We start from the raw sequence: 25394 nt of genomic DNA, 5'->3' as shown, positions 1-25394 counted from the left end.
CCAGCAGAATATATTAGAGTAAATACATTAGCAAAGTATATTCACTCATTCCCAGTGATTCAGCCCCCTTCGCTGGGGTTCCTGCGTCTTGTACTGTGTCAGTCGAGGTCTGCTGTCACTGTGAAGCCATAGGTAAGGTGTTGTGCTGTGGGATTGGAGCTTCTCTAAAGGAACGTCTGGCTTCTGCGCTTATTGCATAGTGAGGGCTAGGTTCTTCGTTTTTGTTTTTCCCATGTGCTTTCCATCCTTTCTAGGGAAACTAGCAGAGCTATGCCAAGCATCACTAATTTGCTACAGGATCCAATATATTGTCTGAATTTGAACTATTGCTTTGCTGTATCAATAAGGGAAGTTGTGCTGCTAGAGATTATACGTTTTGGAGGAGGGCAGGCATTAATAATTACTTGTAGTCGCTGAGGATACTTTAGAAATTTTCACAAGAAGATGGACACTAACTTTAGTCTTTGGATCAAGTTCCACCTTGGGCAATTATTTTAGCCTTCACCTTTCATACCTTCCCTGTGCAGTTTCAAATGATCATGGGTATTTGCATTCCCTCAAGAGCTGCAGGGCTGTATTGCTAGCACATTGCAATTATTACTTCCCACTGTAGTACTGGCTGCACTTCAGGGATAGCTGAGTAATCTGTTTATGTAGTCTAAGAATGTATTATCCTCTTTCTGATGAAAGTTGTAATACCAAAAATAATTTTAATGTGACAATTGATACCTTTTTTTAACCTTGATTTGGTTGTCAGAGCCTGTGCCTACTGTTCTTGTTACTGTGATTGCTCTTCTTACAACATGCCAAGCCAAAATAAAGGGATAGAACAGAACACAATCAAAAAGTCACTTGAAAAAGAATGCCTCTTCTTTGTAAAGAATGTTGAAAATAAAATGCATCGTAGATTTTCCTTTCAGCTCTTGCATCTGATCTTTGGTAAAAGTGACCTACAGTGGGAGGAGGACTTCTGTTTCCTTTTGCTTCCAATTACAGGAAAGATGGAGATCATTATGAATGTATATTTGCATTTTCTCCTGTATTAAGAATGCAGATCTTATCTGCCCTGGAAGAAGCTTTTCCTGAGTAATTCAAATTATATCCTATCAAGAACACAGTGGCAAAAAAGAAAATCATGTCTTCCAAATCTGTTCAAAAGTCTATTCTTAATAGCATCAATTAAAATATGTAAGACTAATTAACTGTTTGGTGAAAGTTAACAGTTTTACAAAGTCTGGTAGCATTGCACAATAAATATAATTTCAGTCCCTCCAAGGTTCATCAACTGGCGATAACCACACACATTTCTGATATTTCTGGAAAAATAAAAATAGCTGTATGGAAAGAAGGTTCTTCTCTCTCGCTTTCTCAGGTCTTTCTATCTACCAAGAAGAAATGAAAATGGGCAAGCTACAGCACTTGTTTAAAAAGCTCCCCTTCAAATTCTTTTGAAAAGTGTCAGCTCCCACCATTGTTTCGAGTAATTTAAGTAATGTAAAAATATATGCACTCTGCTTCCTCAGTTTATGTCCATAATAAGCACATAAGCTCTAGTGAAATTTTATCTAACATTTAAAAACTTGTTAGTGAGAGCAGGATTTGATTCTGGGATTGTAGTAATTAGTTACCTAAATTGTGCTTTTATTTTCACTCTTGAAAAAGTCAGAACTCTCTATAATATGTTGAGATGGAGGGAAGCCAGCTGGCATGTCCATATCTATCCATTGACTAAATAAATACGCAGTGTCATTAAATGATTCTCTGCAAATACAAAATTGTAATTATCATCTCCTGCACTTTGCCAAGGCAGTAAGCCTGTTGTGAATATGCCTTGTTCCACTCTGTACAGAATACTGGCTGAATATTTTCCTCTGGTGATACATAACAGTCACACCTGCCTGGCTCCCCTTTGAGGTATAAAGGACAAGATAAAAGGCTATTTGATCTCCAAAATATTCAAGATAATGCTAAGCAGATTTTAAGTCCTTCAGGGTTGCACTTCTTAAGCATTACGCAAGAGATGCTCGCAAAAAGTACCCACCCAGTAATTGCTCACTGATTTTCATGCATTCATCACCATGTTTAGCCCTTGGCTTTCTCTCAGATACAGCCTTCAAAATTCCTAATGTGTCATCCAAATTCCAGGCAAAAAAATCTTTTTTCAGTTTTCTTCTTTTTTTTAATAGGTTTTCATTCTGTGTCATTTTATTTCTTGGTTTCCTGGATAATGATGTATTTCTGAGGTTAATGGCAGTTTGCATAATTTTATAAATTATAGCAGATACCACAAAGCATTCTGGAAATGCTGCCCATATTAATGGCCATGTCTGGACTGTTTGCCCACACTAGTGTATTTGAAGTTTAGAAATACTGTGGCACCGGCATCTTCTCATTTGTGTTCAACCAGTATCTTCTGTTAAATAAACAGCAAAACAGGAGAAAAAATGACAATTGTGTCTCATTTCAGCTACCCTCCCACTACCATCCAGCGAATAAATCCCACCCCAAAAGCAAGAGAGAGTCCCTGAAAGTCTGATCCTGTTGAGCAACTTTAACAGGATTTGAGAGGAACTGTTACTTGTTGACCTGAGAGCTGATGTAGCAGCTGTCTGTAGCATGAAAGATCAAATAAGGAAAGAATTTCTTAAAGACTACAATTACATCTGAAGGGTTTTTGGAACAAAAAAGCAATAGTTAGTTTACATACTTCGCCTAGGGAACTACACTTACAGATCTCTGGGCCTCAAAGCTTCAATAGATGTCAGTTGTAGAGCCCTCTTAAAAAGTATTCCAGGGCTGAGACATAAGTTCATAATAAGTTCCCATTCATCAACATCACTTAAACTATGAAGGAATATACTGCTCCAACAAAACAAAGTTTACTTGAACCTTTCTCTAAGCTTAAAGCCCAACAAACCTTGGCATTTTGTGTAAATAAGATCTAATAATCTATGTCTTTGGTTGTTTTTCATTTGGAAACTCTCTATGCCTCCTGGTCCCATTTCCTTGTCCTGTCATGTAAGAGTATTTCAAATCTTAAGACAGGCTGAAGTCTTTTTTTTCTCTTTTTTTAGTTCTAGCACTGGTCATTTCTCAGTTCTGTTAAGTACTTTATCGATCTGGTGGGATAAGAATTATCTAAACTTTTGAATTTATGATCTGCAAAATACATGGTTATCTCCATTGACCTGGAAGTATCTAAACTATTGATTCTTAAGCAGTTGTTCTTCAAATTTGCTGTGACTAAGCATTACATTGCTCACAGCATATGCTTTTCAGTGTTGGTCCTGAAAGCTTTCACTGATGAGTTTATAACTCCTTGCTGCATGACTTCCCTTATTGTTAAAACAGTAGCTGGAGTCTCATACTCATGAACTGGGCTTAAACCTAGCTTAATTAAAATTTGCAGAGACTGAAATTAAAGATATTTTCATTTCTAATCAGTATGTATATTTTGCTCTAAAATTTATTAACTTGAGCTCTTTCTAAAATGGAGTGCCCCAGGATTGTCACTGCCTTGTTCCACAGAGCTGCAGAAGGAACAAAGGTCATGTGTGGTACAGTGCCTTCAGGATGCATATGACATCCTGCAGTATAGCTGCAGTGCAAGGAAAGGCCCAAACCTGAAACAATTTGTAACTTCAGTTAATTTCGGTTGGGATTAAATGGTGTGCTTTTGCATATAAACACAGAAACCTGAGGTTCTATCATGGCTTTTATAACCTTTTGCCATGTAAGTGCAAAAGCTGTAGAACCTGTTGGGTTTCATAAAGTATACAACAAAAATCTGTGACATCAGCACGATCCGTCAGTGTGATGTGTCCTGCATGCTCAAGCATTTTTTATGCTTGTCCCCAAAAAAATCACAGACTAATTGAAGCTGGAAGGGACATCTGGAGGTTACCTGGTCCAAGCTTTGCTCAAAGCAAGGCCACCTCTGGAGCAACGTTAGGTTTCCCAGTCAAGTTTTAAATAGGACAAAGGCTGGAGACTCCACAGCCACTCTGGGAAACCAGTTCCACCATTTGACTGCACTCACAGTAAAGATTTTTTTCTTTGTAGCTGATCAGGATTTCCCTTGCTGCAGCTTGCCTGCTGCCTCTCGTCCTTTCACCAGGCACGTCTGGGAAGAGATGGGATGCGTCTCAGCTATAACCATGTGTTAGAGAGTTGCAGGCAGCAATTAGGTCCCTGTTACCTTCTCTTCTTAAGGCTGAGCAAACTCAGCTGTTTCAGACCTCCTCGTACATCATGTGCAGCTACCTGGACTGGACTCCAGTTTGTCACTGTCTTTCTTGTACCAGGGAGCCCAAAACTGGACACAGCACTATACTAGTGTTTTCTCTACTGATGTGTAATGGTAGGAGGCCTTTAATTTTTAATGGAATAGGAGGTATAAAAAAAAACCTCATTAAAACTTGATCTTCTCTCCGCGTTATTTAAGCATCTCTCAGACCCATGTTGATGCATTGTGCTGTAGTGTGCAGCTGTACCTCATGGTTTTATTTCACATGCAGATGTAAAAGGTGTATGCTGCAGAGCAGTTCTTCCTGCCCTGCCTTACTGAGAGGATGGGAGATAAGCAGTCTCTAGTTTGAGCAATATAGCAAAGAAAATTTCCAGACTAGATGCATTTCCAGTTTTATATTTCTTTAATTATGTAGCAAAGCAAAACTGTGTAACACATATAAACAAATGAGTTTAAAAACAAGAGGGTTGATCTCAAATTAACCTTATTATCAGGTTACCACATCAGCAACAGTGGCTTAAAAAGATGCAAGAAGGGGGTAAGAGAGCAGGAGAGCATTTTTCCTTTCTTTGTCTTGCTCAGGGGCTGATTTGAGCTCCTCTCAAGAGGCTGTGGTGGGTCGGAGCAGGGTGCACTAGTTCAAACATTGCACAAACAAAAGATGTCTCCATTACGGTACCTTTCAACTCAAAAGGTTTGTTGATACTAAAAACAGTCAGTGTTTGGTGAATCAATCAGTATAAGCTGACTAATATTTTGAGACTCTACTATCCATTGGTTGTTCACCTGAACTGTTTTAATCATCGTTTTAATCATTTTTTATCATGTTTTTAATCGTTTAACACTTCGCTTGTTTGGTGTTCAAAAAAGCTATCCAAAAAATGGAATGGAAATTGTAGGAATATAATACTGATACCACTCTCTCAGCAGTGCTCAATGAGGGGAAGAAATCTTGTTTTACAAACAGATGCTTCTCACTTTCCCTTTGGGTTTCAAAATTCAGCATCTTAGCTCTAAACAACAATACCTGAGAGAGAAAAGTTAGTATTTAACTCAGTCAAGCTTTAAAAAGTCTGTTTCTTCATAAAAGCCCAATTTGGGGAATTTTTTTTTTAAAGAAGGCCAATTGCTTCATACTACTGAGGCAGAAGAGAAAGTCAAAGATGCTGTCGAAATGCTGTCCTTTCGGAAATGCCCCCAGCGGCTGTGTGAGAGCAGCATCATTGCACTCGATCAGTTATGCAGCTCTCGTTACTCATTGGAGAGGCACATTGGAGTATTAGCCAGCCCCACAGCAAAACACTACATACTGCAAAGGAGCTCTGTTGTAAAACAGTATGTCAGGAATTTTATTTTTGCCTGCTTTATCCTTTCTCCCTCAGAGGTTCCTTAGTCTCTAGCAAAAGATGCAGTTTGATGCTTGCCTTTTAAAGAGTCGTGTCGAGGGGATAATTCTAGCCACTTCTCATGCAACCATTTGAACACCTGTTTCTCCTTCATTTCTCTGCCAAAGAATATCAGTTCAGGATAGCACCTACTGACTTTATATGCTACCGCTATTTTTTTTAATTCGTAGTGATAAAGGTGAATAGCATACGCAGCTTTTCTAGAGGCCTTAAGCAAAAATATCTTTAACAAAATTTCATAAGATACACTGGCTGGATGATAATTTTACTTTAACATTAGACTAAATGTAAGATGCCGTAACATCTACCTGTCACGTTTCTTCCCATTCTGAGATGTATAACACCCCCATATTCTGTGAACCTGCTCTTTGCTAGGGCAAATTGGAAAATCTCTTAGTTAACTAGTTTCAAGTAACCTTGCGATATTCACAGATTATCAGTGTCATCTTTTCCTGCTGCTTATTTCTCATTTGCAATTATAATGATCTGTGATATTTCAGCCATCTCCACAGCAACTAATTATGATGGCAGAAATAGACTGACATCTTTTGCTATTATGCAACAGAAGTAAGTGAACTTTTGCTAAAATAAATCATCCAAGTGTTTCTAATATAAAAAAGCAGGAAAAACTAGGGATAGAAGAATATTTAGGTAGATTTAATCGTTATTGTCATTATTTCTTCACTTATGTGGATTTTGAAGCTACTTCATGAATATGTTAATTAATACATTTATAACAACATAATGGCATTTTGATAATGTTCAGAGAAATATTTGAAGTGTCTACTTTCATCGAACTTATAATTGTGCATGCAACAGTGATTTCTAGTCTCTCTGTAGTTCTACTATGAAGCATTAGTCAAAAATCTGCACAACAGTTGAACTTTATTACCTTAGCTAAGAAAACCATCTGTAGGCAGGACATTACCCCACACTGGCAGAATTTCAGATTTCACATTCTTATTCCGTTGGTGCTTCAAGTACTGCACTATCAGAAAACAATCAATAATAATTAGAATTTGTCCAAAGTGAAATACTGTACACACTTGTATTTCCTAGATCTGACAGGAAAAAATGGCTTAGCTTTCTCCAGAATTAGTGAATGAAAAAATCCCAGAGCCTGCAAGGTCCGTGATGAAAAAGTGTTCTAAGCCTGGCTGACACAATAGCTAGTGAAGTGATAAGCTGCTTTTGTAACTAATGCTACACAGCCAAACCTGCTCCCATTTTTATATTTTTTAGCTGCAAATATGCTGAACTCTGTATTCCTTACCAGGTCTGATTTAATCATGTAAGAAAAATCCCATGACATGTATGGTAAGGAGATAAAATTCAGGTTCCTTTCAAAGGCAAATTAGATGTCTCTGCACATTTCCCAACAATTAGATAACTGAATACACTATACAGTTTTATGTGTTGGGACTGAGGGTGCTTTTTTTTCCTAGTTTATTAAGCATAACCTTTAAATAAAAATATACTAAAGGCCAGCCATAGTAGAAGAAACCAAACTCCATATAGTCCAGGATCTTTTCTCCCACAGTCAACAGCTGCATTTAGTAAAAGAACATGCAAGAAACAGGGTAAGCATGGAGTTATCTGTCCGCTCACATACCAAATCAGATTTCAGCGCTCAGAAATTCCTAAGCGAAAAGTTGCATCCAGACCACCACATTTAAGATCCACCTGTGGATTTATCTTCCATCGCTCTTTGTCATTTGAACCCATTTATATTTCTGGCCTTTATGGATTTCTCTCACAGTTTATTTCACAATGAAAAAAGACATTATGCATTAAAGCACTTTTTTTTTTTTAGATGCACCCTTGTCATTTTGTTGGGTGCTCTTTAGTTCTTGCACTTTATGAATAAGTGACTGACTGTTCATGGTTTTGTGTACCTCTGCTATATTCCCCATGAGTTGCCTGCTTCCCGAGATGAAGACTTCTGTTGCTGCAGCGTGGGCTGTGGCCAGGTCTCTCCTTGTTGTTATGGCTCCAGGCTGGAGCAATAGGTCATGACCATGCTGCAGGAGAGGAGGAGCTCACGGTGCTGCCAAAGGTTACCCCATGCAAAAAGGACAGAAGCCTTTCTGGCATGTGTCCTCCCTCATAACTGGATCTGGAAGAGCACAAGGTCTGCAGGGATGCTTTGGAGGGCAACAGCAGGCCAAGGGAGCCCTGTCTGGTGCAGCTCACACCAGATGTGCTGGTGTTGGCTCTCCTCTCTTTTGTGTCTCGATTTCTGCACCAAGGGAACTACCTGGTTCATTCAGAGCAGAGCCTAGGTGACAGTTACCATGTAAGTTTTGTGAATATCAGGAGACCAGGACCTTTGTATAAAAGAGGGGGCACCCTGAAAGCAGAGCTTCACCTTTAATCTTTACTCCTGTGCAAGATATCCAATCCCTTTAATCATTCTTCTTGCCTTTCTCCATACCTTTTACAGTTCTGTTGTATCCTTTTTGAGATGGATAACTAGACTTGCATTAGCTATAGATTTATACACTGGCATAAAGGTCCTGTATTTATTTCCTAATAATTCCTATTTCCTTTTTTTTTTTTTGCCCCCAGCAAAGGTGATGTTTTTAGAGAACTCTCTGCAGAGTTTCCAAATACTGTCTCCTGAGTGGGAATGACTAATTTAGAATCTGTTATTGTGTGTGTTGTGCTACAGTTTTCCAAATGTCTTTTTTGCCTTTGTCTATGGTGAATTTTGTCACCTGTCATATAGTATCATAAGGTCCTTCTGTGTCTTACAGTCAGCCTTAGTTTTGACTGCAGTCAGCGAATTCTGCCTTCTCTCTATTGACACCTTTTTTCAGAACATATCTTTATGATGAAGAGAGCAGGTCCTACCAAATCCCTCTGTTTTCTGTGTTGTGCTCCTAGCTTTTTATATGTTATTAATCCACTAGAGGACACTTACTCTTATCCCATGCAACTTTGTTTTAACAACCATATCAAAAGGTTTTTTGAACTCCAAGGGCACCACACTGAACAGAACATTGTCATTCATTGACTTCTTTTATGAACTTCCCACTTCAAAAGCCAAGATAATTCTTCTCCAATCTCTATTCTGTTGTAGGTCTCCTATTTCTAACTCTATTCTATATAGCTTTTCCTAGGCTGATGGTATGGAAGTCAGGTTTCCTGGTCTGTAATTCCCTGGTGACTCTTGGACTCTTAAAATTACCATCCTTGTATTTGCCAGGTGATAGGGTCTATGCCACGCTTACTAGTTCATCTTTTGAGTTCTGAGAAACTCTGTGAAAAACACTGCCTGGTTTTGGCAGTTTGTTGCTGCTCGTTTTATTGATTTCTTTTAAAAGTTCTCCAAGGGACACTTCACTTGGAGAGATTTCCACAGTTCCTTGTAAAGAAGAGTTCCATGCTGGAAGTATGCTGAAGCTCTTCAGGGCTGACATTAGCACAAAAAAAAATTGCTTCTTTACCATGGAGTAAACTCCACTTCTACTGGAGTGTTTCTTTTAACCTTAGATCATCTCTGAGTCTACAAATTCTCAGGTTGGTTTTCTGCATTTTTAACAGATAAACTTTATGAAGTTCTGGACAGTAGGGACACTTACACTGGAATGCTGTGATATCAAACTGCAATTATACCTTTACTTTATACAATATTATCTGCATTTATAATGTGATTATATTATAAGAAATGTCTAGGATGTTATCATATCTCTTTTACTTCATTTCTTCCTGCCTGTCCTTTTCCAAACTTTCTTCATAGATCAGTACTACCAACTTCTGTTCAAATAAGTTATTGTCTAAACTGCCTTTGGTATCTTTACCGCTGTCTCACCATCCTAAACAAGAATCGTAACTATGTTGTGCACTCTTAATAAACACAAAAGTAACATATAATAAAAAGGCTGTATTTTCTCAGATAACTTTAGCATCATATTTGCAGAAGAGGAGGATAAATCTATTTTGTCATCCTTGGGTTTTAAAAAATGAACTTGCTATGGAAATAATGGGACAATTCATACTACTGGGCAGGATAGTGCGTGCTGGGCTGTTAGGTGAAATTCTCATGAAACTCTTCTGGTTTTATGTTATTGTAACTGAGATCCCAATCTCGTCCTTTATTGGTCTGTTGATTCCAGAAGACCGTCATGCATCAGGGAAGGTTTCACTGGGAAAGTTATTGTTTCAGCCAAGAAAAGCAAAAAAATCAGAGCAAGACTCTAAATCTCTAAAACATACTGAAACTGCATGTGCACATCATTACTGTAGTTTGAACTGTCATCAGCTTCCAAAACAGAAAGCAGACTGCACTATTTTGGGTGATAAGACAATGCTGTTAAAGACACTTTTGTTTTATTTCAATGTTAGTCTATTATGTACAAACCAGCCAGTGCCATTGCACAAGTAGGAAATATCATCCAAAGCTACTTGCTGGTTGATGTGACAGCTGCAATTCGGGAATCTTCTTATTTTGGAGTAATTATCTTTTGCTCTGTAATTCAATCATTCCCATAATCAAGTATTAAATGAATGATTTCCTGTTTGGCTCCTTACAGAGGTCTGTATTGAGGGGATAATGCCAGTTCATTCTCATAAAGAATACATTTTTAATTTGTGTGTGCTTAGTTGAGGTTTTCTGGATGTGCATAAGTAGTGACATTTCCAAGAAGTATTTGAAATCCTAACAGCTTCTCTCTCAAAAAGGTGCTAAGCCAATTTTGGAATTATGTCAGTATCGCAAGCTATGCTTTGTAGCTTTTATTTTAAATAGGTGTGTATGTGGACATGGATGCACACCTACCCATCTGCTTTGTCTCTCTATTTGGGAGGCTGCTACATACTAATTATTGCAGGTAATAAGTGGAATAACTTTTTCTTAAAGTGAACCCCAACAGTGTTTTGTCTTTAAATACACACTTCTGGGCATCATTTTGTTTTACTGTGCAGAGATTTTTTTAAGTAAAACCAAATCCCTATTTGGTGAAGCAGAAGCGTCCAGCAGATTAATGTTTCTTCATTGCAGCCGAAGTGGGACTTCATTAGGCAGTAATGCACTGTTTTTACCCATCAATCTGGTTGTGGGCACCAGATTATATATGCTTGTAAAGTTGTAGCTGTGAAGTAAATTGAAGTTGTAAAGCAAATGCTATAGCAATTCACTATTACGATACCAAAGGCTGTGGTGTTGCTCATCTTACTGAGTAAAGCAGTATTTTCTATCATCGGACAGTGATCATCTCAGGCAAACAAGGAGACCAAATACTGGCCAGTAACTTGGTTGTCATCTCCTGGTTGTCTGGCCAAGCATTCCTCACCCCTGTACATCATCCGCCTGCTGTTGTTTTGCTTTTATCTTGGTATTTTTCTTCTTTTTTCTATACCAAGAAAACTGACTCCTTCACCTTCTAAAAGTTATCCTGGAGAATCCAGTTTCCTGACATCTATTAGACTTGTTTCTGTAAATTGTGCTCTGTATTTTGCCATCTGGGTGTGTTGTCTGATGAGGAGCACATCCAAAAGTGGCAGTTTGCCTGGTTATTTATATCTTATGTGTAAACGCTATTCTGGAGAGAATTCTGTTCAGCTCCAGGGAGTCGCAAGGGGTGTTATCTCATTCTAGGAATGCTGACCATGTCAATGTTTAGTTTTTGCTTTAAAGACGGACCCTTGCACTGTTGTGTACCAGAACATTGCAAATATACTTTTCTACCATTACAGATGACACTGCAAGTCCCTACTGCAGTATCATCTGTTTGGGTGCCATCATCTCAGAGTAAGGGAAACACACTGCAGATATTTCATCAAGCTGTTTGCTGATTTGCTGTTAGCATAGTTGCTGTTTCTTGTGCATACAGAAATCTGAGACTTCAAGATGCTTAAAGCAATTTGAGTCGGTTACGGAAAGCAATAGTTCTTTGGGCTGTAAAGCTGATGGTGATGTTCCGACAAATCTGTATCTTTATAGTAATATCAGATGATGTCACTAGTCTCGTCTGGTTGCAAAGGCTTGATGAATAGAAGCTGTATTCTTAGTGTTTCTTTGATGCTATAGAACTTCTGCATGTTGTAAGACCAAATTGTAGATGAAGTCAATGCTTTACCTACTCACTAGTGACCCATCCGAAAAGATGGATGGATCTTCTATCACGAGAGTTAGGTCAGCTGTCTTCTGCTGGCATTTAGGACATAGCTTCATTGCAGTAGGAAGTGCATAGCCATATTCAGGTTAGCTTTAATCTAGCTAATTAGGGTGGTGGTAGCAGTATGGACTTCCACGTAGGCTGTTCTAGTCTGCTAGGTGAGTACTTCCCTCTCTTTACTGTTTTTGATGCCCTATATGTAAGGAGAATGCTCAGGGTATGGCTTTCTGTGCTGCAATCACACTGTAATTATAGGGCAGGTGTACTCTAAGATATGGTTTGTTACCGTGTTGAAATGTTCTTTAATTAAACCACAGATCCTCATTTTTCATTAAGTTGTGTGGAAAGCAGTGCATACCAGTGGCTCAACTTTCCAGTCCTTTACCTAGTATATCTAAGAATTCATATAAATGCTGTGCTGCAGTTCAGAGGTAAGGACAGAAGGACTGTCTTTTATTCACTTTTTTTTCCATATTCTTTTCAGCTTTCTGAGTGGCTTCCTAATCTGCTGTACAGTACTTCTCAAACATGAGAAAAAAAGCAATTATGTAGAAAGCGGATGAGAGTACAAGTCTTTCCAAAACACTGTTTGACCATACTATGACCATCACATTTCATTGACACACTGGAATTCTGCCCTGCTCTTTATTAGCTAGGTGGTTGAGGATGACACCATTTTTCTTCAGGAGTCCAGAGACTTGTTTTCTTTTCACTTACATTCTTTTTGTCTCTTTTTTTCAAGCACACCTTTTGTTAAATTTCTCAAGATTTCATATTTTATTTCCATCTTCATATATCCATCTTCTGCCAGGCTTCCTTAGTTTGGCCTGTGAAATCCATTATGCTGAGTTTCTTTGGAGCTAGCTTGAAATGTAGTCATTTTCCTAGGAAAGCAGCTTCTTTGATCATTTTTTTCAAACCTTCTATTTGAAAAATTTACAGTCCATCTGGTCTTGGTTTAGATTTCTGATTTCTTCAGTTCGGTTCCTTCTGTTAGAGAGATGTTGTTAGTTGTTGTTTTGGATGTTAGAGAGAGTTGTTCAAATTTTATTTCTCTGGGATTCTTTGTGTTTGCTGAATTCTTGGTTGTAAGCGGCGTTTCCGAATTCTATTACTTTATCACAATCCTATCTGCTTAATGTGGTTTGTAGTATTTTAATCAGCTCAATTCTATGCTTATGGATGGATTTGACTTTGCATCCATTTTCCTCCTGATTCTTCCCTTTGGCAGTTTACTTTACATGTAGTAATGATCAGTATAAACCTACAGTTTTCTTAAGATTGATTTCAGCTTCTTCCCCAGTTTTACTTTCTTTTTTTTTTTTTTTTGCCAAATTGCATGAGTAGGGAAGAAAGAATTCAGTTTTCACCTATAGGTAACAGTTAGCTATCTTAGTTAGTAACTAGGGGTTTTGTGGTTTGATCCTGCATTCTTGAAGGAGTATGGATATTTATACAAGCTAGCTAGAATTGTTATGCTGCTAGTCCAGTGCTTCTTATTGGAGATAAACCAGTTGCTTGAGTTGATCTGAATTTGAATGGAAGCAAGATGGCCTGATGGGATCTTCTCTGTGTTTTAAGTCATCATAATCTAAAATAAATCTTATTCTACTTAAAAGAGAATCAATAGAGTTTGTTCTGGCTTCTTTTTCCTGTTATCTTATTTATTGTAATTATAGATTAACAAATTTTAAGTCTAGAAGGATCATTTTGTAGCCTAGTGCCTTGGCCACTGGCCACAGAATGGTTGCTGTCACCGCTTTGCTATTGATCTACTAGGTAACAAAAACCAAGGTGTTTCGACTTCTTTGTGCCTCACTTTGCCACCTGTATAATGATGATAATGATATCGATTCGCTTCTGAAGTGTTTTGCGTTACTCATCCAGTGTTGCATCAGCACTGTGTGTTTTTGTTCCTGTTGTCATATTAGTTTGTCTTGTAGCACATGCCACGGAATTTTTCCCAGCAACTCCTGTACTGAAAGTATTGATATTGGCAACCAGTGAAGCAGCACCTGACTTGGAGATGCAGTGCCCAATTTTGTCATTTGTATGTGCCCAAGTATTTTTAAAAAAACATGCTTAACTTTTAATAACCTCATATCTTTTCCCTAGTGCTGTTCACTTACTTTGCAGTCTTATAGAATGGGAATGCAAGGCTACAGTCAGAACAAGAAATGTTGTATGTAGGCACCACAAAAGAAGAAATGCTGATAATCCTTTGTAGGTAGTAATCTGAGTCATATTTTGTAGACAGTACTGTTACAAGTAAACCCAGGGTGAGATTACAGAGGCCCAAAACTTTTGTAAGGAACTTTACATCTCAAAGATTCAAAAACCTTTTGAAATACTCTGCCTTCCCTCAAGCTATAAGAGATTTATGAGCATATGAAGCCAAGCAAAATTCGTATTTAGCACTAGTGAAGCACCGCAGTTATCTCAGCTGAACTACATTTTGGTGTTAGTCAAACCCCAAGCTCACAGCAGAGATGCTGGGTGTCATGCCTCAGGTATTGAAACAAACACAAAATGAATGGAGCTGTGTGTGAGCTGACGCACCCACGTTTTCCTCAACTCTGTCTAAGTCTTTCATCTACAGCAGTATTTCTTTCCTTAAAACTATCCTCTTAGTCAGTTTTGATTTCAGGAGTAGATTCAGCTCTAATTTCAGGCATCTTTTATCTCACCTCCTCACCCACAGTTTCTCTTAAGGCCTGTAAAGACTATCAGGCACTTCCTGGTGCAATTCTTCCCACCAGTTTTGGATGCCTACATTAGGCTGAGGTCAGTCATGCCCTGGAATGACTTTTATTGTAAAGGGAAGCCAACTCAGAGGCTAAGGCCCACACTGTAAAGATTTATATCAGTTGGGTCCCATTTGACTTGGTTATCAAGATATTCTACCTAGTTGAAGAAAAAGTTTCCAGATACTGTAACAAGTTATGATACACAGTCCATCACATCTGAAGATCTCTCCTTCCATTCAAATCTAAAGGAAATGTTGACGGTTGTTTATCTGCACATTGTGCAATGTTGTTCATTTGTTTAAGTATTCAGATTAGAAATATTAGCAAAGCAAATTTCTAACTGTTGAGTTCAAATATAATTGACACACCAGAGAGTTCCTGCTCTAAGCTCCATTCCTGTAATGACCTTTGCTTCCTAAAATCATCATGAAAATTACAGTGGCCTTTAAAAGGAAGAATTCATGCAAAACATCCCACAGTGTTCTTTACGACAAAGGCCAAGGGCAGCCTAAGAAAAAAGCAAGGTTAGGATTCAACTGACTAGTGCAGATTGGGTTTTAGTTTTGATTGTCAGATGAGAAGAAAGGGCAGGACTCGTTTATTTAGTCCATCCCTTGGTTTCGGCAGCCATATGACAAGTTATGTAAAGGGGAACAGTTCATTCCCGTATAGATGTATCTTGGAAGAGCTCATCTGTGACATTTTGATCTTGGAGGGAAGGGTAGGAGGGCCAGAAAGGTTACATGTCCTGACTGCATGAATGCCTCTCTGGCTGTTTAATGGAGCAGCAGAAGTGCTTGGCGCAAAGGCAGCTGTGTGCTTCACCTTCTCAGCTGGTGGAACAGCCCACAGTCACTGTCATCATAGGGCACAACAGCTTATTAAAGGAATAAAGGCAAAACTGTACGTGATTTCCAGAATGAAGGGGCAGGAAATCCTCGTAACCCTGTCGAGGCTTTACTGATCTTAATGGGCCTGCCACAGACAAAAGCTCTGCCTGAAAAGCAGAGGGGTGCTGCTCCTGAGGGAAGAGTTCAGAAACACTAGCTCAGAAACATTAATAAAAATATTTCCCAGTGTTTCTTCATCAGAGCTTAAAAGTAACAGCATATTGCAGAGCACAGTAGCAAAATCTGTATGTTGAGATCATAAAATACACATATATTCACTTCTAGAAACTAGTAACTAGTAATAAAATTTATTTTAGAATGGATGAATTTGTTAAGATAACCTGTTCCTTGTATGAGTAGTCCCCATAAAGAGGCTTAATGCTTATTTCTAATCTCCTGGAATACTGTACAGATGAATAAAATTTGGTTAATCACCAAGGAAAATCGCCAAGAAAGTAATGAGTCTTTCGTTAAATATTAATTATATTTAATTTTTCCCTATCACAGAATTTACAAGGTTCTATTGAATCAAAGATTAATTCAGAGGTTTTTATTTATCCTCTGCTGTGAATGGATTTCTTCTCAGTGGAGAGTGAATGAATTTATTCCATATCAGCTTTCTGCTTGAAAAAAAACCCCTTCGTAAAAGAACTAGCAGCCTTTGTCAGAGAAACCTAGACAGAGTGAAACGTTTCATTGTTCAAGCTGTTAGATGATAATGAGTTCTGCATCTAGATGTTCATATTTTTTTTCAGCTTATCCAGCAGTAGCATTGCAGTTTATGCATTTAAATGTACAGGACTTGTTTGGGAAGAGGATTTGTATTAAAGGAAAGCAGCATGTTCCCTAGTTTTAGTATAACATCTGTTATTATCACTCAGTGCTCCTCTTAGCCCAGCAAGCCCTTCCTCTAAATATCTCATTAATTAAACTGGCTTAGTAAGGAAAATAATTAATACTTCAAGTCCTGTACTTAGAAGGGATTTGGAAACTGAAAAAATTGTTTCAGCCCGAGCCTCAAATAAGAGAATTTTTTTGTCATTCTTGAGCAGAAGCTGATTAAAACTCAAAGGGAGTATATGAGGAAACTAATGTATATACATTCTTCCAAAAATATATATTCTATCTTCAAAATTCTGTTAGACTGCAAAAATAGTATGTGAATCTGAGAACTCTTGCTCTGTACTTGAGTGTCTTTCTCAGTGTTGTTTTGGGGAAGGTCATCCTATCCTTCTTCAGAATATCCTGCTCGCCTTGTCTAGTGTTCAGCCCCCAGAAGTACTAGCTTCACTCCACAAAACTGCAGTGTTTCCTGCCACTACTTTAATAATGTGGTGGGAGCTGCTAGCCATGAAGTAGGTAGCCATCCTTATGCTGTTGACCAGATAAGAGGGTGAGACAGTGAACCCGTGTGGGTGTCAGTGACCGTATAAAATGGGCAGACACGGTCATATTCTCAGCAGTTGCCTTGCATGACACAAGCTGCACACCTAGTGGGGGCCATAAATTTTTTAGCCTTTGTCTCTCAGTTAACCTGCAAATGGTATAGGAAAGGCTGATGTGTTACATGGAAATCTATCTATGCATGCACAGCTTAAGGTTTGTTCTTGTGTCCCTGTGGTTGGATTTGTGTGTAAAATATGGAACTGTTACTTAGCTACTTCAGGTAAAGTATAGAAATAGCAATACTTGCCTGTGACCTCTTTTGTGAACAGTGCTGCTGCCTACAAGCAGGGACTGTTACTTTGCTGCTGTTTCATCCGACTTGATTTCCCACGCAACAACACATTCGGACAGACTGAACGCTGTTCACTGCTTACACTAATGGAAATTACAACTTCTCAGATCTATTGAGAAAGGTGTTCAGTAAGGCCAAATTACTCTTTAAAGTCAGGCAGGGTTTTCACAATTCCTTTGGTGGGAGAAAGATCAAGAGTTAACTGTAGATTGGTTAGGTCTTTTGGAGAGGGTGATGGTGGGTATTTTTAAAGAAGGGAAAAAGCTTTAAATGCCGTACCAGAACAAGGCTGCCTAGACTCAGGTAAAACCTAGACTGGGGAACAGTCTACAACGTGACTCTGGATTCAGACTGGGGTGCCTTTCAAAAGCATATTAGAAACTCAGAAATCTAAGTTTCATTAAAAGTCTGCGAGGTGCCTAGCACACTTCTTAAAGTGGGGCTAAGGCAGCTGTGCACAATGCTGTGCCTGTTAACAGCAAAGGCTGTCGTGGTAAGGGCCAGGGAAGTAAAACTGCACAATGTGCCTGGCTAACAGGTTTGAGGCCTTTTACCTCAGCAAAGAGACTAGCCATTAAAATCCTAGTTGAAGCTGAAGTTCAGAGATTGTGTTCAGGAGAAAGTGTGGTTTTTATTAGCAGCTGACTGTAGCAGCTGGCTTTCTGTGTCCTCGGGGTTGCCTGATCCAAACTGGCTTTAAAAATGGAGAGACACAAATTTAGCCCATGAAGAAGAGCACTGCTTATAGCAGAGTTAGGCTGGTCTTGTTCATGCTAAGCAGGACATATCTGACAGCAAATAAGTTGCGATGAATGCACTGTGTCTGTACAAACATATCTAATTGCCCAAGTATCTTGTGTCCCAGAGGGCAGTGTGGACACGCAGCCGTGCCAGAAACGGTTGCCTTCTCATGTTTTCGGGGAAGGAGAAAGCGTTTTGGAGCCCCTTTCGCCTTTGGCAGGCAGGAGTTGCCAAGTCCCCGTCCGTCTGTGTGCGCGTGCTGCATCTCATAGGGGAGCATATGGCAGAAGCGACCTGCCCAGCATGGCCTCTCTCCTGGCAAGCGCGGGCTAGTTTCTCACAGAGCACGCACAGCCGCAGCCACGCCAGCACATCGCTTTTTGTGCCCCTCGCTGGCTGCCTTCAGAGATTTGCCTGAAATGCCTGCCCTTCATGGTGTTTTGGTTAATTGGACATTGTTTTAATTACTGCTAAACTAAAGAAACATGAAATTTCATTCTCTATCACTTTGCTGTCCCAGTGACCGCGGTCTCCAGGCAGCCAATACAAGGCACAGGGGGTTGGGACCTGGTGTAAATTACAGTGGCCCTCATGGACTTTCCCTCACTCACCTCATCGCCTGTCTTCAGGGAAAAGTCCCACAGGCAGGAGAAGACTCTGTTAAACAGATATTTTTCGCACTGTCCCAGACATCTTGTTCTGCTCTCGCTGAACTGAGTGGCAAACAGCCATTGTCTTCAGGCCCAAAGGAGGTGCCAGTCTTCTTCTGTGGCATGGGGACAATTTGTGACCATGTCTTTCAAGGGCAATGATCTTTCATATTGCCTTCTTTCCTACCTTTCCCTCTCCAGCTTGTACATTAACTACTTGTTCTCCCTTCACTGTCTCTAATTCTCCACAGAAACTCTTGGATCATGTGTGCAAATTAAGCGATGGGAATACAAACATGCACTCAAATAGGTCAGCCTATATCCTTTTGCATCAATAACAGCCATGCCACAACAGCAAGCAGGATTGTATGGAGCACCAATAGCCTGTATTTTCAGACACTAATTTGCCACTGAGGGTAATAAGAGAAAAAAATTGTTTTAAATGCTTTAAAAGGTTTTTTTTTAATGCTTTAAAAGGCATACAGCCTCTTAAAAATGATCATTTCTCTTATTTTGCATTTATATTGACCCTTCTCCTTTGCTTACAGCTTTGGAGAGAAAGATATCAATGAGGCAAAGCAGAGAGGAGCTTATAAAACGAGGAGTGCTGAAGGAAATCTTTGACAAAGGTAAGCATTCTTCTTTTCACAACATTAAATTGGCATCCCATATAATTTTATGGACAGACCTTACACTGGTGTAACATTAGGAACTTGGAGTACATTCCTGAATTGCAGGACCATACAGAATAAGGTCTCCAAAGGTCTCTCTTTATTTTAGCTTGAGCTGGCCGTCACATTTGGGTAAATGTGATAGCTGCATAGTAAACAAAACTGAGAACTAAACAGAGGTGCGAAGCAGTAGAAATACAAATCGAAGCAGTGTGCAGGAGTCACTTGCTGCAGAACAGCAAGTCTTCCAGACTGCGGGAAACCGAAATGGGTCTCTACCTGCCTTTGCTATCATTCTTCTGGTTGAGTCACTGTGGGATTAACTATTGTGGAAAAGGGATATGTTCTAAAGGATTAGATACTGTGATAAGCACAGAACACATTCCCTTGAAACAGCTCAAAACCCATAACAAAGATTCCTTGTTCAGGATAAATAATTCATTGAGTTGCTAATGTATTATTTTTGCAAAACATCATTGTTTTACATCTGTAAAGCAATAAATATTTGACATCTATTATGTATGTGTCAATCTTTACCACAGCTTTTATTTGTTTTGCCGCATCCTTTGTCAGTAACAAAGGTAATGAACTCAGCAAATTATATAAAGATGCGCTGTACTTGTCTTTTCATTTCAGTAGAATTTAGGCATGTGCTTAAGTGCCTCGTTAATTCAAAGTCTAAAAGTCTTTAACAACATAACACGTACAAAGCCTGTTAGAAATCAAAAGAAGTTATGAACTTGCACAGACTGTAGAAGTAGAGTCTGCCTCATGAAGTCTGGACCCTTTAAATCTGCTACATACTTTTTTAGTCTCATTCATTGAGAAAGGAGAGTTGATTAAAAAACTTACCCAAACTGTTTGTTTTTTTAATTGCAAAAAAATGAAGAAACATTGCAAAACCAAAGAAATTGCTGGTTGTCATTATATTGTATGGGTTTTACTCCTCACTTATTTTAGATGCTTCTTTATATGTAACAGTACTTGTTCTTTCACTATGGCGTTCTACCTTTGGAGGCATGCAAAGGTGCAGCTTCATAGTAGAAACAACTACTATGACAAAAGGTTTTGACTACCTGACAAAAGGTTTGCCATTCTTATTCTCACTACTTCAGATATTACATGTTCTCGACTGTGACTTGTATCAAACATGCAGCCATGAAATAGGCATCCCTGTGGCGGGTGACAGACAGCGCAGGCTATCACACCCATGTGTGTCACTGCCACGGGGAGCCCCGGCGGTAGATGGCAGCTCAGCCACTTCCTTAGGTGCCAAGGTTCCCTGTGGTGCTCTGAAGCCAGCCTCATCCCACAGAAGCACAGCCTCCATCTGGGGTGCAACCTCTGGCATCCTTGCCTTGCGTCACAGAGGGATCTGCTTCAGACCTGTCCCAATGCACACATAAAGGCAGCATGAGGCAAAATCCCTCCCAGGCAGCCTGCTCCTGACATTTGTCATGAAAGTTGGGGAAATTCTCCCATACCAAAGTGCTGCAGACTTGTCCCAGAGAATGAACTGCTGACGACTCCACTGCGTGCACATGTGGAACAGTGAGCATGGCAGAGCTCAGAGATATCCAAAGTTTGCACAGTCTGCTTCCTGACCTTTTTCTTTTGGCTATGATCCTCCTTCCCAGCAATTCTGAGCGACTGACTTTTGAAAAGTTAATCTTTGTATAGATTCCTAGTTGATCTTTTCTTTTGCTCCAAAATTAAGGAGTAGATCTCAAATAAAAGCACTATCCTTTCATCTTATGGAAAGTCTTTTGAGAGTGTAGTGTGGGATTTGACTAAAAAGACTGAACAGTTGCCTGAATGGAGCTTTCTAATATCTCAGCTGATGAACTCGTTCTCTATTTTCAATTTTTTTTCATGGTCAAGAGACATCGAGGAAGAAAAGCAAGCACAGTCTACATCTAAACAATGTGACAGGGTTTGGGTGTTTTTAGTCATAAGATCTTTCAGGTCAGGGACCCTGCCAGGAGGCTACTGCTGATCCCTTCCATCCTGCCCACCCTGATTTCCATCACTTTTGGAAATTTTTAAACGTAAGACCAAGAAATAAAAATCTGTGGTGTTTAAGCATCTCAAGGCTTTCAGCTAGATGCTTATTTTCTTGGCTGCTTGCATCCTCCATCTGTCAAATAATGCTATAGTTCGTAATCTTCTGTGTCACCTTGTGAAGTAGATGATAAGTTGTCTGGAGATCCTCATCTAAAAAAAAAAAAACTTTAAAAAATCTGTTCCTTCTTTGTAGTTATTTTTCACCTTTTCATATCGGAAAGAGCTAGCATGGAATACTTCCTTCTTCTCCCTATTTCCAGTGCAAAAAGCAAAGACATTGGGCTTTATTATTGTCAAGTGCCACTAAAAGGAAAACTATGACCCAAGGCAGCTGGACGTCTTATCCAGTATCCCCACATTATATCCTGCTGGTTGCAAAAACAGGAAGGTAAGAACTGGAACCCCTCCTTGAAAGAAAGAAGTAGGGCAGAAGAGAAAGTGACAGTACACGGGTAGTGATGATGTACCTTTAATATCTAAGAATATAATAAGTAAGGCAAGATTTCTAGAACAAAAGCAGTATTTCCTTCATTGGTCCAGCTGGTATAATAATCCAAGAGTAGTACTAATGAAGGATATTATTACCTCTCACAGCAAACCTCAAATGGAAGTAACATTTTCCATGTAATTCTCCTTGTTAAATAACTTTTCTCTAATACTACAAGGAAACATAGTAGACATTAACACTTCATGGAAGAAGGCTTTATTTGATGAGGGTAGCACCTTCCATGCCAAGAGGCATCTTGCACAGAAAATATGTGGAGAAAATATGTTAAATCTGTGTCCCTCTTTCATAAGAGGAGGACAAAGCAGACAGGATCAGTCTATAAGTGAGTAATTTTGCCTTCTCCTTTCTTGAAAAATCCATGCAGATCAAAGTAAATGTAATATGGACAGATAGACCCAGGAACAAAAGTTCTGGAGCTGCAGTGTGCATAGTACTCTTTTTGCCATATTATCCAAGAAAAACAAGGTTAGAGAGCTAGTTCCTGCCCCATGTTTAAAATGGCACCCTAGCATGTTTGCTTCAGGATTTGCTGACTTCTTAGATGACTTTGTGTTGTCCTGCAGGTGAAAGTTAGCAAAGCACTGTAAGTCACAGTGTTCACACATGAGAGAGTCGCTGAAGTCCAGCTGCTTTATTTGGGAAACAAGGAACACTTTTATCACCTCCCATTGCTTAAACTAGTGAAATCACTCCAGACTGAGCTGCAGAGAGCTCACTTCTTGGCAAGGACCAGACTCACGGCCTAATAAGTTTCTATTATTTTTCTTTTCAGGGGTTCTGTGACTTAAGTCTTATGAAAATATAAACAACAGTTATATTTTTTCCAACTACTGAGTACTTTTGGAAAAATAGTATGTTGAAAAAGTATCTGATTAGATGCCTGCTGCTCTAATAGTCTGTGAGCAAACAATGCCACGAGGTTAAAAATGTAACTTTCATCCACAGTGCAGAACATACCACAGCACTTTGAAGAACTCTCATTTCTCCTAATCATTGACAGTAAATCTTTAAATTATTTCTCCATCTTCATGCACAGATGTGATTCTCCACTGTCTTGCAGCCTGTCTGTGAAGTTGCAAAACACTATCAAATACATTTATTCCAAAGGTATAGTTTTACACCTGCCTTCCTCTCACACTGTTTGGGTAGAAAGTAGCTTGATAGGTAGCTAGAGATCCATTCCCAAATATCCAAGAGCCAGACACATCTACAGTGTTGTTGATTCTTCTGCAGAGTGGTCCTCATTAAGTCACAGTCAATATAGACTCACATTGTGACTATCCCTTGGCTTCTTATGTAGTTTTTAGCTGAAATTAAAGATGCTTCCTTGAGCAGTCACATTTGCATTTCACTGGGTGAACTCCCCCAGGAGCAGCGTTAAAGTCAGCAAATATGACTCTAACTTATTGGTTAGGCACATTTCAAAAGTTTCTGTTTGGGTAAGCATCCAGAATATCAGCACTTAAATGAACGGCTTTGTTTTTCACATGAAAAGTAAGCTGCAACCATCTCAAAAGCATCTGTCTTGAGAATTGTTCATTGTTCTGTGGTACTGATCGTAGAACTAAACCTAATCATAGTATTTTGATGCCTTTTCTTTTATCTGAACATAGATGAGATAGTGAGAATTTCTGAATATGCGTGTACTGATTGCTTGCTTCAGAGATGATGAGGCAATGGTTCTTCAAGGAAGCATGGGCAGTCTTTACCTTTATGAACTCTATTTTTCTACTGTCTATGTGATCAAAATGAGGGTTTAGGCCTAAGTTTCTGGTTACATCCCTAAATCCTATCAGGATTTGGAAATGTTTGGTGAGCGATGTACTCACAGAGTGGAAGTGCTGCACTCCTGTGTTAGGCAGGTTGTGGTGCACAGGATAGGTACGTGTGCACCTGTTCAGTGAGAAGTGGCCTCAGTAACGCAGTGAGGAGGAAGGCATGGTAGCCACCAGGGAACCAGTTGTGCTGCAGCACAATGATATGCCGTACTGTTTTGAACTCCTCCAGAAGCAGGGAAGACATCCATAGGCCAGCCTATCTGAAAGCCCACAGGACACCACAAAGTCGGGGGATCTGCTTAGAGACTGAAATAGTGGAGAAGCCTAGCCACTGTGCTAACGTAGCCACCAGGGCTAGGAAACAGCCTTGGGCACAGGTCTTCACCACATTCAAGAACACTGTTTTCCATTGCTAAGCCCATGAGGACCATGGCAGAGAAGCAAATGCATGTACACTGCCCTTCCTATCCTTTGCCACTGAGAATACTTGCTTGGATGTTATGTGAGAACAGGTGAATACTGAGGGAGACAACACGAACTGGTAAATAACCCAGGACTGAGAGTTCTCCTTATAATTTTGATTTCCTTAGCCATTTGTCTATGGGAGGAGCACATGAGCTTGAAAGTCTTCAAACATACAAGAAGTTCCCTACTCCAAGATGTTCAAAGGACACCGTTAGGGAGTAGGCAGAGCTCTAAGGTAAAGGAAAAACAAAAGGGCTGGTCTGTGCCAGTCAACATGATGCACTTGCAGGCTGCTTCACAGGAGTGAATTTTCAAAAAGTACCTGAAAGTGGAAATGTCAAGCACTTAGCAGATGTGTTTGGGAGTACAAACCATGCTTAGGGGCCACATCTTTTGAACATCTACTCATCATCTACTCATTTCTAGGCTTTCACACAATGATGTTATTTTCACATGCTAAGGTGAATCAGAGTGTCTGAGTAGTGCCCTCTGCATTAAAGAATTTCCTCTAAAGTTCTGTTTCTTTGTGTGCTGGGCCTCCTGATTAGCACAACAGCAGCCTTCACATGCTCCTCTTGTTGCAGAGTTAAAGCTACTCTCTTTAGTCCCATCCAGGTCAAGATGATTCACACTCAGCCTGCATTATCAAAGCTCATACAATTAGGGAAAGTCATTCTCTACAAAGTAACAGCAAACTCTATGAAAACACAGCAAAGGATTTAGCAAATGTGAGAAGATTATATATATTATCATTATGCCAAAATTAACTTTAAAGTCATACTCACTTCCTGAAGACTAATCAGTTCATCCATATATAATTCATAACTGCATTGCTAGCATCTTTTCATTTGTATTTCAGCTAACCAGAATAGCTTTTTGTAGTTTAAAAATAATAATTAATTTCTCTTTTATGTCTGGTTGTCAAGCATGCCTCTGAGCCAGGATTAATTCCCACTGAGAGATTCTTCACTCTACAGATGATCACTGTATCCACATCTTTGATTTGTTTGCTGTGCTCTAGCAGCTCCTTACATTGCTCTTCTTTAAATAAGATGAGATTTAGGGTATATATTTTGGTCATGATTGTGTGTCATGTCTGATGATTTCAGTCAAATCCAAGGATGAGTTTTAGAGTCTAAATGAAGATTTGAGCTATTCAGAGTGAAGATTAAAAGACGTTATACTGTCACTACAGAGAGCTGTCGTGCTTGTTATTATGACAAACAGTAAAAGCCAAATTTTTATCTCACATTTTACTTTTTTGTAGTAACACACTTTCAACAGAGTATGTGAATGCTATCTTCTTAAGACATGCTGAATATACCTTGAGAAGTACAAAGCCATTTAAGACAGTAAGATTTCAAGGTG

At 39.3% G+C, this 25394-nt stretch overlaps 1 protein-coding gene across 6 annotated transcripts in view; it reads left to right on the top strand.

Annotated features, from left to right (window-relative positions):
* PHACTR1 (phosphatase and actin regulator 1) overlaps window positions 1–25394 on the top strand; it is a 316301-nt gene that overhangs the window by 217154 nt on the left and 73753 nt on the right. For all 6 annotated transcript variants that reach the window (XM_064507040.1, XM_064507038.1, XM_064507039.1 and 3 more), the window contains one exon: window positions 19089–19169. In XM_064507040.1, coding sequence (XP_064363110.1) covers window positions 19089–19169 — 81 coding nt within the window. The remainder of the gene's footprint in view (window positions 1–19088; window positions 19170–25394) is intronic.

This window comes from Dromaius novaehollandiae, chromosome 2, assembly GCF_036370855.1.
Source record: "Dromaius novaehollandiae isolate bDroNov1 chromosome 2, bDroNov1.hap1, whole genome shotgun sequence".
Classification (NCBI taxonomy): domain Eukaryota; kingdom Metazoa; phylum Chordata; class Aves; order Casuariiformes; family Dromaiidae; genus Dromaius; species Dromaius novaehollandiae.
This window is presented reverse-complemented; position numbering and strand designations above follow the sequence as displayed.